General features: G+C 37.9%; 1 protein-coding gene across 4 annotated transcripts in view; it reads right to left on the minus strand.

Annotated features, from left to right (window-relative positions):
- Positions 1-18,669, minus strand: part of SLC4A4 (solute carrier family 4 member 4) — a 353,776-nt gene that overhangs the window by 77,696 nt on the left and 257,411 nt on the right. For all 4 annotated transcript variants that reach the window (XM_082653633.1, XM_082653632.1, XM_082653631.1 and 1 more), the window contains exons 13-14: positions 9,169-9,302; positions 2,415-2,686 (exon numbers count right to left, since the gene is read on the minus strand). In XM_082653633.1, coding sequence (XP_082509759.1) covers positions 2,415-2,686; positions 9,169-9,302 — 406 coding nt within the window. The remainder of the gene's footprint in view (positions 1-2,414; positions 2,687-9,168; positions 9,303-18,669) is intronic.

Here is an 18,669-nt window from a genome sequence, read left to right on the forward strand (position 1 = left end):
CCCTGCTACGCTGCTTTACTGGTAACCCCTAGAGTTAGTGGAATGGTCAGAATCCTTCCAAGACAGCTCCTAGCTATTTAGGACAGACTTTTTATACAACCTAGGGAAAACAGGTCAAAGGAAAAGTTATCTATCACCCCCTCAGCCAGCACTTGCTATGCATGGGTAAAATCGGTTCAAGCCTCAATATCACTTTCTCAAGAAAACAGAAATCCTTCTTGGAAGGAAAATCACATGTAAAATTTTTGTTGTACTTTTCACAATGAAAACGCATTCAGATATGTCTTCCCTGGTTTCAAATTACCTTCTCTGCCAGCATCCAATTAAAACAATGAATGCAAGTTTCCAATAGCCTCAGGTAGGTGTGGGGCTGACACTAGGGAGATCTTTGTGACAGGTGTGCTGACAAAGTCCTCATTTGGTTCATGAACACTTTAAACCTCCAAACAGCTGGTAGTATATTTTTTCCTCTAGAAAGTCTTAACGTATGATTACTCAGAATGCCCAAGAAGTCAGCACACAGACTTTTCCACAAATAAATATATAGATAGATAGAAACAAATAAATAAAAAGGAAAGTTCAAAATCCCACAATTAAATATGTCTGTGATCCGATATTCTGAATGTGTGTAGTTTGGACTTCCCCCGCAACGTCCAGGATGCACGGTTAGAGGGAGTTTTACCCCCTTCTCTCCCAGGAAGAGTTCTAGGAGTTGTGTAATGGCAACACATTTTCTGCGTCTCTCTGGGGAGGATATTTAATTGGTTCTAATCATATCTATCATGTATTAAGTGCTTACTCTTTTCCAAACACTTCTTAAATTTTGAAATATTTCTAATCAGTACACATCTTAACAATAATAGGTCTTTATATCTACGGCAACCATGTTGCCTGAATCTTCAAATGTCCACTTTTTACCTGTCTCTGCTTGCTATTAATAAGCATGGGATTTATTTTAATGTGAGCTGATTTTCCTTAAGCAAGACAAAAAGAATCCATAAGGGCAAAACCCAACAATGCCCTATCTTTTCACCAGTGTCACTGACTGACCCATTTTTAGGGAGATACTGTTCTCTTTCCTCTCACCTCTCAAGATGCATATGGGTCTTATAAGACTTCTCCACCAAAGTGGCAGAGAAGGTGGCAGATATACCAGCAAAATAGCCAGGAGTCATCTGACACAGCCTGCACAAGCATTAAAATTCTTCATAGTTCTTGTTGAGCTTTTGAATTAAGCATCCTGCATTCTAGTCTATAACAAAACCATGTTTGTTTTACTGTAAACAGTAAGTGGTTTTTCCTTAGAATGTATAGATAAATGGCTGTTACATGAATGTGCCCTATGTTTAAGCCCAGGTTTACACAGCCCTCAATATGCTGCTGTGCTTCTGGTGCTACAAGACCTTAGTCAAAAAGTATATCAATTTTTATTTTAAGGGACGATGACCTGTAGCTAATGTTACAACTAGGGATCACGAGCACTATTAGCATTTAATTGTCTGACACAAATGTCTACCCCTCATTCTACCAAAGCAGATGTAAAGCAACTTTCCCCAAAGTAAACCTTTTTTTCCCCAAATGCCTTCCATATTATAAAGTGATAATGAATTACTCCAAGAAAAAATTTCAAAGACCAAATTGAGCACTGTTCTGTGACAAGGTTCTGAGGCTGACTCAGGTTTAGCAGGATGGATGTTAAAGTGCTAAGATGTATAGAATCATACTCCTTACCAACAAGTTAATTTTATGTCTTTCCTAACCCTAGAATATAAATCTTCTCCAAGAACATAATATTCCTTCTTTTATTTCTTTCTTTTGTTTCTTCCTTTCCTTTCCTTTCTTACTTACGTTGTCTAGCCCAGATGAACCATAAAGCTCTACTTTATCACTAGGTGGCTCTAGTCTGAATTTCTTTCTTAATTTCATGCTTCAAATTATATAAAGTGAATTAGTATCTTGCTTCTTCTATAAGTTTAAGATAATCTATTTAGAATTTACTTAAGGAAGAGATCCCTCCAGCAACAAAGAAGCAGCAAAATAAGGAACAGAAGTTCAGAGGACTAGGTTGGTATGGTCCTTAATACGTTATATAGATAGCTGGTTTCCTCACCTATCAGAGAAGATCAAGAATAACGTACACAAAATTTCCTTGCAAATACTGTAGCTTGAGTTAGTTTCAAAGCACTGAGCTAATTATGTTCACATTCCAGAGCTCCTGATTTCACTTCCCGGTTGAATTACATGGCTAAGATACCTCAGGCGATGAGACTATAAATTCAGCAGGACGATTTCTCAGAGAAAATAAAACCCTTTCCTGAGGATCAGGATACCGTGTTGAAAGTTTGCATGCATGGAGCCTACGGCTTCCTCCAAACACAGGGTAAGCAGAAATACCATAAGCATGCTGTCCTCACCTGGGTTGGGAGGCATACAAACACAGGAAAATTGAGTATTGTAGCCCACTTTGAAGTTGGAGTTGATGGGGTAGTAATCAGCTAGCTTGATCATCTTCTTGAAAGCATCATAGATAAAGATGAAACTAATCAGAGAAGAGAAGCCCTCTTCAGTGAAGCGAGTGAAGTACTGAACCAAGAAGCTGGCATCAGTGGCCACCAAAATGAGACACATGAAGGCTGACCACAGGCCAATCCAAAGGCGAAACTCCAAGTAGTCAAAATTATGGTCCCTGGAAAGAAGGCAGAAAGGCATTTAGACTCCTCCTCCAAGGAACACAAAGAATAACACAAAACTACCAAATGACTATAGAATGATTGTTAAAAATACAAGATCTCTTTTAGCCACTATATATAAAGCTCATTCTTGATTTTATCCAGAAAGTATTACCTTAAGGATTTGGTCTAGTGACATTAGGCTACCACTAAGAAATAATTCCAGAAGTTTGAGAAAAGTACATCAAAAGTAGTCATAACATTTGAATGTAAATAACTCATTAATTTTCTTCTTGTACTCATCCTTTTATCATTATAGTGTCCTTTTTTACCTTTCTTTATGGCCTTTGTTTTAAAGTCTATTTTGTCTGATATGAGTATAGTGACCTCTGCTTTCTTGTCATTTCTGTTTGCATGAAATATCTTTTTCCATCCCCTCATTTAATTTTCTCATTCAAAACAGACAATCCCTGCCTTTAAAGAATTTACAGAATAAACAATTTGAAAGCGTAACACTGGTACCCAGCATGTGCTCAATAAATATTTGTGGGCTTTCTGCTTAAGGAAGATGCTAAGATAAATATGTTCTCTGTCCCCAAGTCATCGAAGTCTACTGAGGAAGACAAACTGATAAACATAATCACACTATAAAATACTAAGTGACACCTAAAGTTCCCACAGAGTGTCACAGAAGAAGGAGTAACTAATTCGGGCTGGCGTGGGTTGGGGGACAGATAAAGTTGCAGAAAAAACTCAAGGTATTTAAGGATAAGCGGGAACTTTCTGGATAGACCAGGGAGGGCCAAGCCGGGAAGAGGAAAGAGTACTCAGAAAGGCAAATGGCATGAAACTGTGTGCAATGCTCCCTGTGGACCAAGTGCCACCAACACAGGGAGATGGGATCAGATATGTAGGCTGTAGTTAGATCAAGAAAGGCTGCATTGCCATGTTACCACTAGACACTACCACTCCTCTTGAAGCTCGCTCACAGGCATGATAACCTTCTGCTGAAGCTGTGTGTGAAGCACAGTTTTAGAATAGGTTGCCTCCATCTAAGTGGGCCATTTTTTTTCAATGCCCTTTCCATTTCTTACAAGTAAATTAGTTTAAGATTCACATTTAGGAAAAGATGGGTCAAGTGTTGACATTTTACCATTTCATATTGATTCTTTCAAAATTATGTGGAGAGTGTTTTAAAATAGTATTTTTCTCATCATTTGCAATGCAAAAGCAGTTACTGGTAATCTCATTTCTTGTGTGAGAAAAAAATAAATCAAGGATCATGCATACTTGAAGCTCGATGGCCTTGCTTTTAGACAATGAGTTTCTGATAACTGACAGCCACATGTTTTAATACTTTCCCAAAGACATCGTATCAACACTTTCATCATCAACATCCCAGCCTGGGCCACCAAGAAGTCTTTGATTGATTCTTATTAAGAACCTCCTTACTAATATCCATGCTTGTCCTGCTCAAAGCCATTTTCCACATCACAGCCAAAATGACCTTTTCAAATGTAAATCAAATGTCCCAGTTTAAAATCTTTTGGTGGCTTCTCCCTGCTCTTAGAATAAAATTCAAATTCTCTACCTAGCACAGTGCCCGGAGCATAGAAGGGTTCCAGTAAAGAGTTGGTAGATGAATTAAGCCATGCCTGCAGGTTACGACTTGACAGGGACAGTTACAGTACTGTCATTGGCTGATGAGCTATCACAGGTAACCAGACGATGACCAACTAAAAATTTTACTAAATATTAGAATTAAATTTGCTTAGAGTTCATGTGTCAACTTGACTAGGCCATAAGGTGCCCAGATATTGGGTCATACATTATTCTGGATGTTTAAGGGTGGTTTTGATAAGATTAACATTTAAATTGGTAGACTTGAGTAAAGCAGATTGTTCTCCATAATGAGGGTGGGCCTCATCCAGTCAGTTCTTCAACTGAATAGAACAAAAAGACCAGCTTCCTTCAAGCAAGAGAGGACTCTCCAGCAGGCAGACTGCTTTTGGACTTGATTTGTAGCAAAGGCTCTTCAAGCAGACAGCCTTGGAACTTGAACTGGAACATCAGTTCTCCTGGGTCTCCAGGCTCTGGGTCACCCTGCAGGTTTTGGACTTGCCAGCCCTCTATAACTGTGTGACCCAATTCTTTATGATAAATCTCTTATATATGTATACACACATCCTATTGGTTCTGTTTCTCTGGAGAATCCTGACTAATCGCCAACTGGTCAAATATGCCTCATTTTATAGATGAGGACACCAAGGCCAATGGAAACTAAGTCATTTATCCAATGCCAAGGCATTTTTTTTTTTTTTTTCGGTACGCGGGCCTCTCACTGTTGTGGCCTCTCCCGCTGCGGAGCACAGGCTCCGGACGCGCAGGCTCAGCGGCCATGGCTCACAGGCGCAGCCGCTCCGCGGCATGTGGGATCTTCCCGGACCGGGGCACGAACCCGTGTCCCCTGCATGGGCAGGCGGACCCTCAACCACTGCGCCACCAGGGAAGCCCAATGCCAAGGCTTTAATGGCAGAGCTGGACCAGAAACCAAATCTCTGTACTCTTGGACTGCTCCTTTTAAAAATTCCAGCACGGTTCCTCCTGTCCAATTTATATTTAGCTCATGGTAGGGTGGGCCTTAAAGTCACTGTCCTCTGTTTCCTTCTCACCAAATCACACAAACTGGAATACATTACCAAGGCAGGAGATTAGTAACGCTTGGGTAGAAAGTTATCTTCTATAGATTTCCTGAAATCTTTCTGAAGACATCTTTGGCATTCCCTCACAGTTCCCTTTACGTCTGGAACCCCAGTATTTAATCTTATGCATGTCTTTCTGAGATAAGTAGACTCAAGAAAAAGCTAAATTCTAGGAATTTGAGATAATTTACATTATCACACAGTGAGTCAGAGCTCAGAAACAGTTTTATTACTTCTGAGCCAACAGACTTTTTCCTTAAAATAAAGTTTTAAACAATTATCTAGTTTTGCTTCCCTAACAAGATGAAAGTTAGAGCCATCTTAATTTGTTCTAAGAATGCTAATGGCTGGTTACAAAATTGATGTTTACAAACAGGATGAGAAATAAATCTAATCACCAGCTAATGGTCAGGAACACTATCAGTCTGAATACAAAGGGGCAACAAATGCATGTATAAACTTAAATCTTAGGACCTGAACAATATGCCAAAATAGCTCCTCTAAAATACTTCAATACTCCCAGACTGGCTCTGTAAGAATAACCCAAATAAAATCACTAATACCAATCACTCCATTAGGTAGGAAAGTGATATGTTTACAACAGCAAGAAGAAAGAGGAATAAAAGATGAGGAACTTCTTTAAACAAGCCAATCAACAGTAATGACTACAATAAAAGGCAATGTTACATCCAATAAGACTATCAGTCCCCTTGGTGCCAAGTTTAAATAGCAGTTAAGTTATAAAAAGTTACAAGCTCTAAAAAGGAAATGGTAGTAGAGACCAAAGAAGCTACAGTGAGTGAGAAGGAGAAAATGGGCGCATAGCCTTTTGGTAACACTCAGTGTTTCTAGAGATTGTAAGTGATAGTTTTGAGCAGCATAAACCCAAGAGTACAGACAAACTGAAGAACTCACGTTTGAAGCATGCTTCAGAAAACAGCCACTGACAAATAAATATAAACTCCCTAAACTAAATGATTAAATCCAGGAACTGAATAGAAGAAAATCATAATTTGAAGGCCAAAAGTAAACTGTTCATAGAATATAAGAAAGAAATTATTAAATGACCAAATGACAATTATACAGGCTAAAATCCAACTTTAATTATGAAGTTTCTAAGTGGCTTAGAACACTGTTAAAACCTCCTTCATTCAGATCCTTCCTGAAGAAAAGGAAAAGGAATCTAATTCTCTATTATTGGGATAAACGTGTAAAAATAGTGCAAAAGAGACTGCAGAACTGGGGAAACAAAACTACGTGTTCTCTGCAAAGTTGTGAGCTATTCCTTCATTCTGTTCCTAATTTTAAAAGGTGACAGCATATCATTCATATGCTTTATGATTCCCCAGTTTATAGGGCAAATATTAAAACCTGTATTCCAAGTCAGAGATAAATCTGTGGATTATGTAGAGTTACTGTTTGAGTCCACTGAACTCATAAAACAAGGATTTACCTATTTCTCCCAAAAAAAAAAAAAAGGTAAAATATGATGGGGGAAATCAGGGCAAAACATAGTAAAACAGTTTCTTTACTGAACGACTTCTCAGATCCCTCACTACGCTAAAGTGCAAAGTGAATGACCAAGAGGGGGATATAATATAATGTACAGCACTTCCCAGACTTACCGGGATCACAGAAGTTGTTTTTTCATGGGGTATCTAATGAAACTAGTAAGTGATGAAACACACTTTGGGAAACAGTGATCTACACAAATACTCTGTGTCTGTATAAAATGTTAGCATTGCTGTTATGATATGCAAGCAAATGATATAGTATTGTGAATTAAAGAATAAGGTTTGCCACATAAGTGTCACATGTTGCCCAGTGATGGATTTAAAACACAGTTTCTCAAATGTTTCTTGTTGCTTTACAACCATTTGAAAATAAATCACTTGAAACTATGTTTAAGCTTCCAAATATGATGAAACAGAACGGAAAGTGAGAAAGGAACTTTCTTAGTGAAAGGAAATAATCTCTATCCTACAATCATCTAAAGCAAACCATGATGCAAACATTTTCTGTAGATTAAGGCTCTGATCACATTGCATCCAATAAATCTTTCTGCAAAGGTTGCACATGTTTGTTCCTGTTTATAGTACATGCCTGTTTAATCTTTCCACAAAGGCTTTCTTGTCTCCCAAAATATTTTCTTAAACATATATAAACTGTTTGACTCTTTCTATAAACTGACATGAGCAGAATTCTTTCCAATGGTCCTCTGAGAATTATGATGGAGTGATTTGTAGTAATGATCTACAGAAAACATAACACTATAAAATTTGGGACTTTAAATTCTTGGAAGACCCTTGCTTTTCTTTTCAACCCAGTTCTCAAAACACTCATTTCAAATTCTCATCCCCTCCTCTCTCTCGTGATCTTTTTTGATGGCACACACAGTTTCAAAGGCCATTATATGAATCTTTATGTCCATGAGGCATTAAGTAGGTAAGGACATTTCTAATATTAAAATCCTAGAAATGTATAACAATACAAGTATATTTAAATTCCAACAAGGAATGTTAGCAAGTCGTATGAAATTCTGCCATCTGTCTGGGTATTGAAATCTGCCAGTAAAGGCAATTCTCTCTCAGACATATTAAGTTCATTAGAAAGAGACCAGAATTCCCAATCTGATTCTGAAACTATTTGTGTGCTGTTGTGGTCCCTTGGATAATTTGCTTAACTCAATTTTCCCCTTCTTAAAATGATCCATCAACTTCTAAAAGAAAATACTGGTATCACAACTGTCATGCCCAGTAGTAACGTCTAGTGATTCCATAAAAGGCATAGGCTCTGGAGTCAGAAAGCAGGAATTCAAATCCCAGCCCTGCCAACGACTGGTGATGCAACCTTCAGCAGTTTGCTTATCCACTCCATGCCTGCTGTCTCATCTATAAAACAGGAGACAGTCCCTACCTCATAGGACTGCTACAAGAAATAAATGAGGGAGTGCCTGTAATGTGCTTAGGACAATACTTGGTACATGGTCAGCACTCAATAAGTGTTAGTTGTTACTCATTTGAGTCTAGAAATGTATCTTTAGTTAAGAACGCTGGAATGGGGGTTAGGAGCAGTGGACCACAGGAACACCCAGTCTCTTTCACAGACGAGCCACGTGACCTTGAACAAGCCACTTCATTTCTCTAGTGTGTCAGTCGGGATCATGGCAGGAAACAGAAGGCAATCTCCAATGGGATTCTGAGGAAAACTTAACACACGGACTATTTACGGAGGTATGAATAACAAAAAAATGGCAAGTACTCAGGGACTAGCAATATCAGGAAGCCATTTCTGACCCCTGGCTTGAAAAGGCCAAGGAAGTAAGAGTCACCAGAGCCTGGTGAGGGCCAGAGGCAGGGGAGAGGAGCCACCTGACAGGGGCTACACTCAGAGGACAAAGGCACACTGCCAGACTGCCTGGTGAAGCAGAGGCAGTGAGGTGGGAAGCAGACACGCCCTGACCTCTCTGCCTGCCTGTGTTCCTGGGGCTCTGCAGGAAGCCAGAGGGCAAAGGAGCCTGAGTGCTGCAGTCCACAGCGGCCAGCTTCCAGAGGCACAAAGCAGGACAACAAGGCAGAGAATCATGGGGGAGGGCAAGAGGTAACAGAGCATCGCAGCCTCAGCTGAAGCAAACGTAAACACGTGCTGAAGGACTTAATCTCTAAGGGCTTTTCAACCTCCAAATCTTACAATTCTCGTATTCTGTTATGCCTAATTACTACTCTGTGCTCTATCTAGACTACGAATGGTCCACAATTAAACAATTCTAATTTATAGTTATATATGTATATACATACTTGCTGAAATTAAATAGAAGCCTCTCAAAAACTAGAACAGGTCCTGTGCTGCTCAAAATAGTGAGTGGTTGACCAGCGAAGAGGCAAAAGACGGCTCCAGAGACAGCGGTGCCCAGGAAACTCTCCAACACGCCCTAATAGAAAGAAAATATAGGTGTTAAAAGAAACTTGTCTTGTTTTCTTTTCATGTGTGATGTCACTAGGGGAATGAAGCCACGTGAATATGCTATTATGATGGCTATCGTAAACATATCAAACATAAAGAATAAAGATTCTTACCAATATGAATATTACCTTTTATTTCACCATACATGCGATTTAGTCATTCCTGCCTACTCCAAGGGCTGAACTGCTCCAAAGAACTATAATGACTGTAATGACTAGTGGTTGATTGCAGAAGGCAAAGGGTGACTCTGATCTACTTTTAAAAATATTAATTGAAGCTTCTGTACATAAAATTGTATTATAAAATCCCACCATGTGCGAAGAAGTGATTTAGTACTTTTGGTGGTATTTTTCTCTCTGTGGTTACTTTCAGTGTTTGTTTTAACCAGATTTCACCTTGCACATAGCAGGTACTTATAAGTAGCTACTATTTTTTTTTTTTTTTTTTTTTTGCGCAGTATGTGGGCCTCTCACTGTTGTGGCCTCCCCCCGCCGTGGAGCACAGGCTCCGGACGCGCAGGCCCAACGGCCATGGCCCACGGGCCCAGCCGCTCCGCGGCACGTGGGATCCTCCCGGACCGGGGCACGAACCCGTGTCCCCTGCACCGGCAGGCGGACTCTCAACCACTGTGCCACCAGGGAAGCCCAAGTAGCTACATTTTATGCATAAAAGCTATTTTCTACAGAGAAAAGCTTTTTAAGTGAAGAGGGAGCAAAGAGGAGACAAAAAAATGATTTGCCTTCTACCTTGCAATCTCTAAGACACCAATTCCAAACAAAATTTCTTAGTACATATTCAGTGTCCAATGTAAACTTATACAAGAGCTTCAAGAGCTACTTTAGAGGAAATAAATGCACGGGGACACGAATAACTAAACCTTTGTGGCCACATGTCCCTGAAGGTGTATCTCTGAGAAACAACCTATTATTTCCCTTTAGCATAACAAGAACAAATAATTTATATGTGTGTGTGTATATATATATGTATGTATATATATGTATATATGTATATACACACATATATACATATATAAAATATCATATAATATACACAAAAGTATGATAAAGAAATTGGTTTTTTAAAATCAACTTACAGAACTAAACTAAGTGCTATCCTCACTCAAAGGCCATCCTAGCAGAACCTTATTATAATGATTACTTAAATTTTTGTTTTTTAGGCTAACAAGAACCCTTCATTCAAAGATCAAACATCAAGGGGAAGAAATATATTCTGTAACACATGCACATCCCCACCCCACGCCCCGCAAAAAAAGCATAAGCAATAGGATATATATTTTCCAAAAATTACTAACAAAGAAGTTAAATATTTTCACCTTGAAGATATTGCATACACTAAAAGAATGCATCACTAAAGACTGAACAAATGAAAGAAAAATGTCAAAATATTGATATATTTTTTACATGGCTTCAAAGCCAGCTATATTTTCTTTAGAATGACATTAGCAATAGTATATCCTCCTCTTTTAAGGGTAGGATTCAATTGGGAAAACAGGGAAAAATCCTTTAGCACAGCATTATGTAATAATGGGGTTGGGGTGGGGATGGCGCAAAAAAGCAAGAATTGACAAGTAATAAGACTGGCTCCTCACACAGTGAGCAGACACTTTGTAAACAACTCAGTACAACTACTTCCGTCCTCACTGTCTAGGTCTGAAGTCTGGCAGGTGAGTCTCGTAAGTGGACCCCATTTATATACTTGTGAACTCCACTGCATGTTTGAATGGTGCCATCTCGTTATTTTATAGCCATTCCACACATAATCACTGTGTCCAGCTCATTTTTCCTCAGGGGGGCAGCAAGTAGAATAACAAGCAAGGCTAACAGAAACAGGCTGCCTTTATGTAGAGAGAGAGAAAGAGGCTCCCCTGTGCCCCCAAAATAGTATTAGTCTTGATCGCTTATCCGTGAAGATACTGAGTTTCAGGGGGTTAAATGATATGAACAAATCCACACTCACTGTGGCACAAGTTTTTGGAGTATGGTTACCTGCGCAACTACTACCACACCCTTGGCAAAGAGAAAAGGTATACCTTCGGCTGGGATTTTCTTAGACTTGCAGTCTTTTACCTCCTGTGCATTGACATTGGGCTTTTTATGTCTTTATCATTTACCTTTCTTTTTCATGACTTATTTTAGTGTGTGTGACATGAAAGGGTAGGGACTGGAAGGCTCTGCGTGGCAGGACAAGCCACACTCTAGGGACACGTGATAGGCAAAGTTTCACTGCATCATTCTCTATCAAGCATGGAGGAGCGACTATTTCTCATCACTACTGCAGGATCAAATTACAGCACAGCCTGAGTGTAAGAGAGAACACGAATGAAGAAATGAGGAATGCAAGGTTAAGAATTCTCTACTTGGTCTGACGTGAGGGGCCAGGGCAGGGTCTCTGGTGTCATCCATGTTTCTCTCCCTCCCACTATGCTATACACTATCCCACCACATGCTCTGCAAGCACCCAGGAAACACTAAAGGAATCCAAGAAGATGCCCAAATCACACCCTACATCCTGCTTATCAAAGGCTAACAGCCATCACTGCTCATTCAGTAAAGATAACAACTCATTTCTTCCAGAAAACGGCTTTGATTTGTGGAAGTCATGTGACTGTTAAAAAAGTAGAGTACTTTTATTTTACTACTTGCTCCTTTGGTAAGTGCTACAGTTTCCATTCTGTTACTGACAATTTTATTTTATTTTATTATTTATTTATTTATTTATTTAGTGGTACGCGGGCCTCTCACTGTTGTGGCCTCTCCCATTGCGGAGCACAGGCTCCGGAGGCGCAGGCTCAGCGGCCATGGCTCACGGGCCCAGCCGCTCCGCGGCATGTGGGATCTTCCCGGACCAGGGCACGAACCCATGTCCCCTGCATCGGCAGGCGGACTCTCAACCACTGCACCACCAGGGAAGCCTGTTACTGACAATTTTAAAACAGAGACAGGTGATTTATTATACACATTGCACTGGAAACTTGCTTAAACCCAGAGATGTTTCCAGTGTTTTTGAGAAAAGAACTATTTTCACCACATTTTGACATGTTGCTCTTGACAGTACAGAAATTAAAAAAAATAATCTCATGAAATGAATAACTTTAACTGTAACTAGAATTTAAAGCAATTTATAAAGTGAACTATCAAAAACTCCTCTTCTGATTTATTATAGTCAGCGTTCACTAATATAAAAAAGGAAATAATGTGTGGATGTGTGTATTTTTAATAGCTATAGCTTATAAAGACACTTCTACACCTGATTTCCCACAGAGGAACAAACTCCCTAGGAATTCATGAGAATGTAGATGGCTGAGCTCTGAGGGGTGGCAGAATCAGGTGCCACAAAGCACTCCAGCTCCATTTTGATTTGGCTTTTATTTTATTTCATTTCCAATTAGGTGATGTCCACTGTGGAACAGAAGAAAGAGCTAACAACTGGCCCTCAGGAGACCCAGAGTCTAGACTCTGTTCTGTCACCAAAGAGCTGATGATCTTGGGAATGTCACTTAACCTCTGTCCATTTTGGTTTCTTCATGTAGGAGAAAAACATCAAGGCAGTTCAGTATAACAATGGACTGTGGAGTCAGACCACCTCAAGTTGATATCTAGACTCTATCGTTTACTCCACTGATGACTTAAGCAAGTTACTTAACCTCTCCATGCCTCATACCATCCGTGTGAATATTAGATTAGATAATGTGTGTCAAGTGCTTAGCACAGTCATTGATAGATATGTTTTTGATGAACAGCAATATATACATAATGTATCTCTTTAGATATGAGATGAGGAGGCTGAACTAGGTCTCTTCCAGGTGTTTCAGCACAAAGAGCAGGTCTTGGACTCAGGGATATCTGAGTTTAAATCTCAGCTCCACCAGTTATCAACCTCTCTAAATCCTAACCGTCTCCACAATAAAATCAATGGCTATTTCACAGGATAATTATTTGGACTGACTATGACCATACTATAGAAAGACCTAAGAATAAAGTAAAGATGCAATAAGATGCTGGTTCCCTTCTCTTCCTGTTTTCTCATCTCCTTCTTCCCAGTTTGCCTCTATTACTTCTCTGTCCTTCAAAGGAGGAAGGAGATGGAGAGTGACAGTCAAAAGGAGTGATATGAAAAGATGAAGATCAGTCCTCAGAGGAAAAGGGGGAGAAAAGCCTCTTTATAGATTCACAGTGTTTCGCAGAGCAAAACTCCAACTCAACAGAAGCCTTAGAGGGCGACGGCTACAGCCATTGATTTTGTTGCTTCTTTTCATTCCTTGTGTTACTAAACACATGGAATCAACTACAATGAAACAAAACAGTTTTACTTTACAGCAGTGAAGTCAAAGTCCACATCTAAAACAATTTATGAACATTTTTCTGCTCACGTGAGGGTATGACGTTAAACCAAAGATGGTCCTTGTCTTACAGAAGAGCCAAGAAAATCAATCCAAGTCTCATAATAGAAAAATCAAGCATAAAAGAAATCTGACCATAGGAGCAAGGTTCTTTAGGAAAAAAAAAAAATCCAACCATGATTGGTAACACCAGCATTTTGTCTTTGAGCTACTTGTGACAAGGTCTGCCAGGGCCATCATGCCTGTCATGGCTAACACAAAGCAAACACATTCAAAATGATAAAACATTAAAAATTTATGCTGTCTACTTTGACTTTATTGCAGTTTAGTATCTTTAGTATCTTCATATAACACTAAAGAATGACTTTTGTTGTTTTGTGTCCTTCTTATTAAGAAACGTATTACTTGGATTAATAATTAATCCAAATGCAAAACTGCCTTAAAAAACAAAAGATTTTCTATTTCTTTGGCAATTTTCAACCAAGTAAAACTTGAGAAAAAAAATATTTTGGTGGCAATAAATGCTAAAATAGTCACCAACACTATTGCTATATTTCAAGCCTTTTTTAAAAAATTGTCTTCTAACCATAAAAAGAAATTTCGGCACGTGTTGGTTGTAATCTATTCAAACTGTGTAGAATGTTGATTAATTAAACTTCTCTAGATGAGTTTTTGAATCTGAAATTTAGCCAAGAAAAATGATGCAGCCTAATGCCATTTAAACATGGCCACTGGAAATAAGCAGACAAATCTGAATTACCTATAGGAGTTTTGATGTCAGATCCCCGACATAAATTAGCCAATGATCAAAAATAAGTGGAGAGATGATGCAAGTATCTAAATTAAATTTGAGTCACAGGAGAAGTATCTGGGAAGGTTTTTTTTTTGCTTTGTTTTTTGGAGTTTTAAAAAATAAACAAACAAAACGTTCTTTATCTCTACTTTGAACAATTAAATCAGGATCTCAGAAGATCAGGTCTGGGGAATCCACAGTTTTTCAAAGCTCCCCAGGTGATTCTCATATGGTCCAAATCTAAGGTGCAGCCATTCAAGCAACCTTCCTTCCTCTATCAAAATAAGAACCACCTGCTAGCATGGTTAATGATCGGTGGTTACACAGATCATTCATCTATACTAGGGAAGAAGACTGGATATACAACCCTCATTTTTTACTTTACCTGTGTAGCTACAGACTATAAATCAATGATTTCTGTCCTGACAGGTCACAGCTGCCAAGTCCTTAGTGTGCCATCTTCTCTGCCTGAAAGTGCTTTGTTGTCATAAACAGGATTTCTGTTTACACTGCCCAGCAGGAACAGCAAAAAGAGGGAAGACTTGAAAGACGAATTATCTCTCTGCTTGAAGAAAAGTATGAGCCAAAATCTTTACCAAAGAGTTTCAATTCCAAGTCCAAGAAAATGGATGAGCAAGTAAGGGAGGCTTTAAAATACTGTTTTGTTTGAAGAGCTGTGAATATGTATCTAGATCATCTGAAGTGTCCAAACATCAAATACCAGTATAACCTTACACAAAAATCAATTCCAGATGGATAAAAAATGTAAATGAAAACATAAAAGAACTAAGATATGTGGGCAAATATTTTTCTAATCTTGGGGTGGGGAAACCTCTCTAAATACATCACGAATATAAGAAACTATAAAAGACTGGAGATTTTGACTACAGAAGAATTGAAATCTTCACAGCAAAAGAAATCATAAATAAGGTTAAAAGATATGGCAGACCTGGGGGAAAATGTATCTGTGATATTTCTGACAAGCAAAGGGAACACATCCTTATTATACAAAGAGTTCTTATAAGTCAATGAGAAAAAAAAAAGAAAAAAGAATGCCCAAAAGGAAACTATTCCAAGAGTACAAATATAAAGATGCACAGGTAAGCAATAAAGCGTGTAAGGATATTAACTCTCACTAAAAATCAAAGAAATTTAAATTGAATACGAATGAGCCATCATTTTTTCAAGCCACAGAATGAAAAATATGAGAATATGAGACAAATCCTGTTCTTGCAAGAGTGTGAGCAAGCCAGCACTCTTGTCATTACTGGGAGAAGTATAAATTGGTATAACCTTTGTGGAGTGTAATCTGAAATAAATAACGAAAATAAAATAGGTATATCCTGCAATCACATGCTGCTAGGAATTTACTCTAAGGAGGTAATTAAGAAGAATGAAAATGTGGTTAAGCACCAAGTTTGTTTACAAATGAAAAAACTGAAAAAAACTGAAAGTCTACTAATAGAGAATTTATTAAGCAGATTATAGCACACACATCATGTGTATAAATAGATGCAGCAGTTAAAAATGATGTTCAAGATCGTATTGAAGTGGAAAGACTTCCATGAAATGCTAGTCATGTATATGATCACATATGATCTCATTTACATAAATCCTATACACTGATCTATCTGTTTACACATGCATTGCAAGACATACGGAAAGATATTCATGAAAAGGTTAATAATGGTTATTTCTAGGTGATGGATTTAAGAGCAAAATTATCTTCTATGCAGTGTTACTGTATTGTTTGAATTTTCCACAATGTATAATTACATCTCATTAAAAATAAAGCTACTTCAAAATAATTTCAAGCTAAACACAAAATAATTTTAGAATTTAGTATCATTTGGGATCTCCACTGCTGCCCAAATGACTATCATTTTCTGATCACCAAGAAAATAGAGTTGACAAAGGTCTTAATTAAAAAAACAACCAAAAAGGTTTCTGGCAAATGAAATTTGATAAAAAAAATTATTTACCTTCAATCAAACAGGTTTAATTCAAAACTTGTAAATAAAATGAAGTAAATTATCTAAAGTTAAAGTTCCTTCCAGGGAAAAGGATGACCAATATCCCTTGCAGTAAGCAGTGCAGCACCCTTTGCTTTGTCACTGAATACACATTTATTTTTTCCTACCACAGCAACCTAACTGGATCATTCCAACAGACTATCCTACCTAACTTTTTGAAACTAGAACATGTTTCTGGTACAGATTAACATGTCACCTTCTATTTCCACTTCAAGGAAGAAATGCACTTTGGTTCCAAAGTGCAATATTCGGGTAAGGTGAAATTATTGTACAGTCCCTCATGTAGTAAAGCAATTATCAGCTGCTTTAATCCTGCTGTTACAAAGAAGTATTTATCTTATCAAGGAATATCATATATAAATAAGAAATGATACATTTGCATCTTGAGTAGATTGATCAAATATTCTCAGCACAGCAGTATGTTAAAATAAAGTCTCAAATTTGGAGATGCCAAATTTATATTTATAAATGTTCCTTATTATGAAACAAGTTCCCTTAAAATGTGCTCTGTTAGGCTCCATAAATATCACAAAACTCACACAGTTCTAAAAATCTTACTGTATTCTTTTACTAAAAGGTTTGTGAAAATAGGATTATATTTACTCCTGAAAAAAATTTAAATGACTTTCTTCACTCAGTCTTCCCTCTAGACTGTTCTCAGTAATTCACAATCAACAATGTCGATTTAAAGTAAAGCACTTTTCTGCGTTCCATGAAGCTCAAAAGAACAACTTTTAAACAACGTAAAGACTTGCTATAAAGCATCAAAAAACTGTTCCTTATGTCAGTATCTTACCCATAGACTAAGCTATCCATAAATATTTGTTAAATCAACATTTAACAATTTAAAGCATCTAAATGAATAGGACAACCAAGAGTAGTAGAAATATAATGCAATGAGTTCGCATGCATGGTCACAGAGAGTTTAGTTGTGAAAAAGACATGTTTTTAGCATAGTGAAGATAAAAGCCCTTGTTTACTTGACAGTATGGCAAGGGGAACAGAGGAGTATTACAGTGGGACTTACTGAAAAGGACAGTAAGAGAATTGCACAGTTCTCAGACCTCAGAAAGCCTATGCTCTGGTCCTTTGTCTTTAACTCTAAGAACAGGAAACAATTACAAGCCAGGGCTAGATCTCAGACAAATATAAGGTCAACTCTTGGCAAAGCAGTTCAGTTACTCCCAGAAGCCCAGGCTGCCCACACTTAACAAGGAATCCATGCATACCCACACTGGAAGACTCAGAGTCCTCTCAGAGAAGCATGATGGCCCAAATGTATGTGGAAAGTTGAAAAATACATAGTTATCTATGTTACCATTATAATTTGATTATATTTGGAGCCACTGTAGCCTCAACTGTTTTATTTTGAACACAGTTCCATGGGAAATGATCCATGTGGCTCCCAAAATCTGCTTCTAAAGAGGTGTGTGTATATGTATATATATAAACACACACATATAATGTGTGATACATATATCATTACATATATATGTATGTAATGATTATATATATATGATTATTAAATATCTTTTATTATAATATATAATTAAATATATAATATACAAATATAACTCAGAATATGTGTGTATACTAATTACATATATGTGCATATATATAATATATATACTTCTGCTCTGAAATGAATGCTTAAATGTAAATTCCTATCTCTGAGCAGGCAAGACCTCCTGAACAGAAGTTGGCAGAAGAGTTTGCTTAAACAACACCAGTGCAGTGACTCATTTGTGTTTTCACAACATGCTTCTACCCAGCACCCATGTCTATTTGTAGCCTCAAAATAAAGGCTATGTGAACCATCTCTGAGCTGCCTGCCTTTAAAAGCAAGGACACTGTTCTCAGTTGACTCATTTGAGCTGCCCGTGCTTTTGAGAATAACCCACTGTCACATTTATGAAGACATGTGATATAATTTAAGATTATTTCAGGCTGTGCCAATGCTTTTCTGCTTAGTCTTGACCTAATGTTTAGAAAGTCAAATTCACCCCCCTAATTAAGCCCACTACAAACAACTACTGGTATCTCTGGGGGGTATAAAAAAGATTGCTTTATCAACACTCTAGATTGTAAATACCATCAGAATCAACACTCTAGATTGTAAATACCATCAGAATAGGGATTCTTACTTATT

Source organism: Grampus griseus, assembly GCF_964374135.1.
Source record: "Grampus griseus genome assembly, chromosome: 4".
Lineage (NCBI taxonomy): Eukaryota > Metazoa > Chordata > Mammalia > Artiodactyla > Delphinidae > Grampus > Grampus griseus.